General features: G+C 42.0%; 1 protein-coding gene across 1 annotated transcript; it reads left to right on the forward strand.

Annotated features, from left to right (window-relative positions):
• Positions 1-1182: 1182 nt before the first annotated feature.
• LOC133003296 (ras-related protein Rab-1B-like) lies at positions 1183-3929 on the forward strand. Its single transcript, XM_061072979.1, has 6 exons — positions 1183-1213; positions 2177-2249; positions 2514-2609; positions 2779-2874; positions 2985-3116; positions 3583-3929. Exons 1-6 carry the CDS (start codon positions 1200-1202, stop codon positions 3814-3816), a joined length of 645 nt encoding a protein of 214 aa, XP_060928962.1. The 5' UTR covers positions 1183-1199; the 3' UTR covers positions 3817-3929.
• Positions 3930-7759: the final 3830 nt, after the last annotated feature.

Consider the following 7759-nt stretch of genomic DNA (forward strand, 5'->3'; position numbering starts at 1 on the left):
ATCTGGGCCACAAGGGAAAAGAGGAAAGAACGACAGGAGAGGAGAAGACAGGAAATGAAAGGAGCCGACTCCAGAGAAGAAAAGAGGAGCTGAAGAAAGAACTGACGTGTTGGCATGGTTGTGTTTACACCAAACAAACAAACAAACACACAAACAAAAAAACAAAAAAACAAAAAAACAAAAAAACAAACAAACTGTTCTCCATTAAACTTTGTTTTCTGTTGACGACTTGAAGAGCAACAATAATCTATCAGACGACAATAAACATCTTGGGATTATGAAACAACACACGCTCAGGTTCTTAACATGAAACACACAGTTTTTCTTTTGTGGAACTTCTTAGAAGTTTTTAATATTACATCTGTTTAATATCTTTGTGTTAAAGCTGCTGTTTGTCATCATCTGTGTTTTCCTGCTGATGTTCCTCTGAAGTCAGTGAGTTCACAGGAAGAAGCATAAATCATTAAATCAGCAAATAGGACGTTTAATAAAGGATTATTGAATTATCTGAGAGTCAGCCGCCTGACTCCAGCTCCACAGTTAATGTTTAACAGCTCCAATAGGAACAGGAAGTTAACAATGTGCAGCGAGAATAACGACAATTCATTATATATTATTCATTTACTCATTAGAGAAATAATCTGTGATGTTATCGGGCCTGTGTGTGTTGGTGTGTATGTGACGGACAGAATGTGTGTGTGTGTGTAGAGGAGAGAAATAAAAGTCAGATTATTAAATCATCATTTCACAAACAAAACACAAAAGGATTTTACCCATCACCTGGTCCTTGAACCTGGGTTCTTCCTGCGGATCTACTTCCTGTTTGTTCAGTGACGTTCGGCGCTTAGGTTTTTTTGTCTTCAGCAATGTGTGCGTGTGTGTGTGTGTGTGTGTGTGTGTGTGTGTGTGTGTGTGCGTGTGTGTGTCTGTGTGTGTGTTGGTTCCAGGTGCTGTCCCCGGTGTAACCTGAGCTGGTCTTTATTAATAAATAATGCACCTGAACCAGTCAGCTCATCCGTCAGCTCGTCAGCTACGGCTTATTCTGCCACTTGCCCTCCGAAGGAAGGACACAGACACACAAACAAACACACAAACACACACTGACCGACACAACGTCCCAGCGCTGGAGATAATCTGACAGTTTCAGTTCAGGGATAGTTTTGGATTCTGTGGAGCCACCTGGAGCGACCTCACCGATCATGAACCCTGAATAGTAAGTGTTGTGTCTTTGTGTTGTGTGTCAGTGTTTACGTACTTAGCTCCTGCACAACACACCGTGTGTAACGCTGTTATCCGCACCTACACTGACGTGGGAAGTTAGGAGACACTTTAAATCCTTGTAACATCCTGGGGTTTGTTTTCCACTCGATTAATGAATGTCCGAGCTGGTGCATCGTGTTCAGGGACACACACATTCAGCCTCTGTCCCACATTCAGACACACTAAATGAATCTTGTTGTGTAGCTGCTGATGTTTGAGCTCCATCCGACAGTTTGTTTGAGTAAAGACATGTTGTGTTACTTATATGTGAGAGTGTGTTGTTTATTCTCTGTGGATCACTGGGCTGCAGAGGCTCATGGGAGTTGTAGGCCTGAGAGTCAGTTCTGTCAAATCAAGCAACGTCACCTCAACAACGTCATAAATAAACTTCCTTATAAATATTAAGAAGTTATTTCCCACAATCCATCACATCTCAACTCTCTCTAACAGTTCAGCTTCATTATCAAATAGTTACACGATAGAACAAATGATCCAACTAGTGTGAACTATAGTGAAAGAGGCTTTAAAGCTCCGCCTCCGTTTCCCCTGGTGAGTTTAGAGCTCACTGAGAAGTTTGGAGTTTTCGTCTGGACGAGCAGAAACTGAGATCCTCTCGCTGATTGGGTCTAGACACGGTGTAGCCTTCTCTGATTGGTCAGGCCCCTGTCACATGACCTCCTTCCTGAAGGAACTTCCCAGCACCAGCCTCACCTGAGAACACAACATGGAGAATCAAACGTTAATGACCCTGTTAACATGGAGGAGACAAGCTTCTTATTTCTAACTTAGCTATTTTTGTACCTAACAACCGAATGTGTCTGTGTTTACGAGAGTGAATTATCTACAAGTATTACATTTATGAACGTGTGTGTGTGTTTGTGTGTGTGTGTGCGTGTGTGTGTGTGTGTGACTACAGCGACTACCTGTTCAAACTTCTTCTGATTGGTGACTCGGGAGTTGGAAAGTCATGTCTGCTGCTACGCTTCTCGGTAAGACTCTCAACACACACACAAACACACACACACACACACACACACACACACACACATACACACACACACACAGACACACACATTGTCAAGCAACTTGCTTGAAGTTGATATTATATGAAGAATATTTACTTCTCTCAAAGTTGATCATGTTTTGTCACTGTGAGTTCAGAGGCTGTGAACCTGATCTGGAACTTGTGCAATGACGATAAAGAAATATTCCAACACTCTAACTGTAGTTGTGATGTTTGTCCGGCGCCTCAGGATGACACCTACACCGAGAGCTACATCTCCACCATCGGAGTCGACTTCAAGATCAGAACCATCGACATGGACGGGAAGACGGTGAAGCTGCAAATCGTAAGAGTGATGGAGGGAGGAGGTCGTTAACGGGAGATAAATCAAACAGCTTGAAGCCAAACACGGGTAAACCTCCTTTCAGAGTGTGGGCTCACTGTGTGTGTGTGTGTGTGTGTGTGTGTGTGTGTGTGTCTGTGTGTGTGTGTGTCTGTGTGTGTGTGTCCATCAGTGGGACACAGCCGGGCAGGAGCGGTTTCGAACCATCACCTCCAGCTACTACAGAGGCGCTCACGGCATCATCATCGTCTATGACGTCACTGAGCAGGTCAGGGTTCTGTCCTCAGCATAAAGGAGGAGTGTGAACATTAACTTCTCCTCCTCCTCCTCCTTCACACGTCTCCCTCTCTCTCTCTCCCTCCCTCCCTCGCTCTGCAGGAGTCCTTTAACAACGTCAGGCAGTGGTTGGACGAGATCGATCGCTACGCCTGTGAAAACGTCTCCAGGCTGCTGGTGGGAAACAAGTCCGACCTCGTCAGCAAGAAAGTGGTGGACGCTGCCACTGGTCAGGTACACACACACACACACACACACACACACACACACACACTAATAAATAATAATAAAGACACCACCAGTTGAGCAGAGCGACACCACAAGTGTGAGGCACATGTAGGATGTAACACTAGCACGATGTGATGTTGACCTGCTTGTGTTATCTTATCAGTTTGCTAATGTGTTGCGTCCTCTGGTGTTTTCAGTTTGAAATAAAGTCGTACATTTAAACTTAAATTCAAACTCCACGAAGAAGAACCTCAAGATCCAAGATGGCCGATCAGCACATGTGAAAACTGCAGTAATTCACCTTCAGTGTTTCCCATTAGTTACCTTGACTCTGGACTCTAGAGATTTCATATTTATAACATGTTTTTTAACAATGAGTCTTTACCTGATCCCATTTTACAGCTGATACTTTACTCTTTGCATAACTGAAGAGTTGTGATCGTTTCCCTTCTCTCTCGTGCTTCCTCTCCAGGAGCTGGCGTCGTCCCTGAAGATTCGCTTCCTGGAGACGAGCGCTAAGAGCTCGGACAACGTGGAGAAGTCTTTCCTCACAATGGCCTCGGAGATCCACCAGCGCCTGGCCAGTGAGGGGGCGGGTCTGCAGGGCCAGACCACACAGGCCAAGGCCCAGGGCACCAAGATCAACAGCGCCCCCGTGTGGCTGGGAGGAGACAAACAGACGCCGGAGGCCGCTAACTGCTGCTGAGCAGGAAACATCTGCCCTGATGTGGCTGCTCAGAGAGAGGTTCAAACACAGGCACTGGTTTAGTGTTTAAACTCACAATCACATTATGTCAGAACTTTGACAAGTTTGCTATTGAAAACATAAAAAAATGTAAAAACATGTTTTTAACTATATATATTTTTGAGCTATTTTTTTTTGAAGTAGGCCTTTATGAGGCATTTCTGCTTTATTATGAAAAGAGAGAAACAAATGAAGGATTACATCCGAACAGTGTGGGAGGAGTTTTATAAAGAAGCAGAGTTCACTGTATCAACCATTTAACTTCAGGTAAAACAAGACATTTGTAAAAATATAGTTTCAAAAGTCAAATGAAAATACTATTTATATAATAAATTGAAGTTAGGGGACGAGTTTTATGAAGGAATGTGACATGATCAGATAAGCTTCTGTTACAGATGAATTTACAGTGATTTAATTTACTGTACGGACTTTTCATGTTCATAAGTTTTTGTTGTGGTTTGTTTGGTCTTTGTTTATGTCAATAAAATAATATATCAGGAGTTTCGATGCTGAAAAACTATACAAAATAAAAACAATGTGTAAATCTGTTCAATTTATCAGATGATTGTCTCTGGTGTCGACTTGCAGAGACACAAGTTAATCGTGTGTTTAGTTTGTTTGAAACAGGGAAATTACATTTATTGCACCAGATATATCACAAACTGATCAAGCTAATCTCCATCTTTAGTCCTTGAACATATAGATAACAGATCTGCACCATTGATGGGTTCCTCCCTGATTCACCAAGTTCTAATGCTGCAGAGTAACAGTCAAACAAACATGACCTCCTTGGTGGAGGTGAATATGATTAAATATGTATTTAAATGCATGATGAAGTAAGAACTCGATCTACATTCAGACAATTCAATTTAAAGAGCAGCAGAAAGGAAAGTAGGTCAAGATGACTCATGGAGAATTTCTCTGTGCAGCAAAAATCTGATTTATTTCATATTCCTCAGGTTCAAGACTTTGAATGTAAGATTCTTTGGATGAGAAATGACTTCAATGACATTAATCTAAGAATTTACTGCCAAAAGAAGGGAAAACAGGAAGTTACATCATCTGTAAAAAAAACAACAAGGTGAAACTATAAATGTGAAATGTTCATTTGGAGAAATTAGATCACTCAGCAGCTGTTCCGGGCGTCGGCTTTATTAAACCTGTGGAACGATTCTCACAGGATTAAATTGCTCTGGTCAGAGAGAAGAAAGATTCATTCTGTGCAATTAGCTTCAGAATGTTAAACTCATCACCTTCCACAGTGCAGGTGTTGTTACCGTCCACTAGATGTCAGTGTTACTCTGCTCTTTCTGTTGATGGAGGCTGAATCTCTCATTCACAAGATGATCCTCTGTCCCCCCCCCCTCCATCTCTCTCTCCATCTGCTTCTCTCTCATCCTCCTCTTTATCTCTCCATCCCCTGAGCCTCTGTACTCGTCTCTCTTCTTCTCCTCTCCTCTCCGTTCATCTCATCCTTCGTTTCTCTCTCTCTTCTTCAGCTCCGTCTGTGCTTGGTCAGTGGTTTGTGTTGCATTGTGGGACATCTGATGTTGAGTGTCGTAAAGCAAGGTTTAAGCACAGAGGTCAAAGGTTAATTCAAAAAGGTCAAATCTCCAGCAGCTGATTGGTCTGACTGTGAAATACATAAACTAATAATTGATGATTCACACAAATGAAATATTGGTAACGAGCTGTTGTAATCTACAGAAACTCTAAACATACAAGTCACACAGAACTGGTCAACAAGTTAACTTCTCTCTGAGCAAAGGATTTGTGTGTGGCTTCATTTTAATAACTTCTGTTTTAACCTCTCGTTGTGTTCGTCTTTAAATGGTAACTTTCTCTTTCTGTGACGCAGTAAAGATTAATTTGATCACATAATATCATATATTATAATGAAATATTGCCCGTTTAACATAATATATACTTAAATATGTTTTACATAATCTTCTACTTAAAATGCTGCATTTGCATATTCACCTGAATGAAACTAAATGACCGTTAAATTTATTGACCTTTTCTTTTCCTTCAAAATAAAAAAGGAGGAAAAAATGGAGGATTCCACTTCATGCTGAAAAAAAAGAAAATGATTTCTGAAAACTTTAATAAGTCAAATTTTTTGGTTAAAGTATTTAACGTTTTTAAGTAAACGTTTTTACTTCTTTACTCCCCGTAAACAGAAATTTAGACAATTCTGTCCTCTAGTGGCCATGATTAGGATTACAACTCAAAGCAGACGAGTCTAGTTTCATCCTAAACATAAATACAGGTTGTGATGCTGCTAATGAGACAAACACACACAGATCAACCTGTCTGTTCACATGATGAATATACGACAACACTGCATGTGTGTGAGTGTGATGATTAAAAGTGGATTATCCTGGTTTGACAGGAAGCGAGTCGCCTCTTTCTATATATATAAATATATTATATCTTCTCAGCCACGCGTCACGCTGTCACATCCTCGTCTCCGGACCACGAGCCGTTTGTTTCTCGTGACAGGAGCTGATTTCAAACTTCAGTCTGACGCTGTGAAATCTAATTAGAAGTGACTTGTGTTGTAAAGTGACTGTGAAGCAGCTGATTGGTGCAGACGGCTGAACATGTAAATGAGCTATTACAGTTGTAGCAAAATTACACTTTTCTCCATTCAGCACAAACCAGGCTTTCATAAAGTGACAGGTGTATAATACACTGTATATGTGTTAAATATGAGTCTCTATTATAACCATTAGAAAACTGGGTTTCCTGTGAATCTACTGCAGCAGCAAATAGGAAACGTCATTGTTCCATTTGTTCTACAGAAACTTCACTGATGGACCAAGATGAAGAAACACTGACAGGAGATCTTCAGTTTCTCTCTTTGACCAAACAGACACAACAACTTTACCAAACTGGTGTTTCAGTGCGTGAGACTCGTGCAGAGTTCTCCTTCCTCCTGTGGTGATGCAGCTGGAGATGAGAACGCTGCCCCCCCCACTCGGCGAGAACCAGCTCCTGCTGGGAGGTTTCACTGGTGAGCTCCACCAGTCACCAGAGAGAGAACATGTTCCTTTAGCCCTTTAATGTAGAAGCAGCTGACGTGCACGACAACCTGCGACATGAAGTCATTGAGCTGTGAAGCCACAATAACCCCCCCCCCCTCTGTGCAGGATCTTCAAACGGTGTGTCCGTCCCGAGGATTCTCACATTCCGAGGAGACGTGCACTGAAGTTTGCATGTTTGAACTTTGCTGCTGCACGAAGCTGCGTTCAGACACACAACTCAGACACACAACTCTGGAGGACGTGTGGTCCGAGTGAGACGCTCAGTTTCTGACGACTCGATTAAAGTCTGTTCACATCCTGGAGGAGTCGACATGTGAACTCTGGATAAACTCTGGAGCCAATGCTCTGGATTTTCATAAAGCGTAAAGTTGCTTTTGCAGTTTATTTGTATACACATATAATTTGAAGATATTGTCGGTTATGGGCAGTGATAGTGTGTATCTGTCTTTTTACAGCATTAATGTTGTTGAAGATTCCAACATTCATGACATAACCCTGCGTGACTGAGCCGTGTTGTCGCTGTGTGCACGTGTGTGTGTGTGTGTCCCGGTATGCACGTGTGTGTGTGTGTCTGTGTGTCCCGTTGTGCAGCTTTGTGTGTGTGTGTCCCGTTGTGCAGCTGTGTTCCAAAATGGCGTCCATGTGTAGTTATACCTTCAGGATGACAGCTGACAGTAAACATTTCTATTATGCAAAGTTCACTTACATTCATTTTTAATGCACGTATAAAATGTTCATGTAAACAATCGCTGCATCTTTCTTGTGCACACGCACGTGAACGTTGTCGTTATGTTAAATTCAGTTTGACTCTTATAAACAGTTTCTGCTGTTTCTCTGTCAGAGCGATGTTTTCTAAT

This window comes from Limanda limanda, chromosome 6 (genome assembly GCF_963576545.1).
Source record: "Limanda limanda chromosome 6, fLimLim1.1, whole genome shotgun sequence".
NCBI lineage: Eukaryota > Metazoa > Chordata > Actinopteri > Pleuronectiformes > Pleuronectidae > Limanda > Limanda limanda.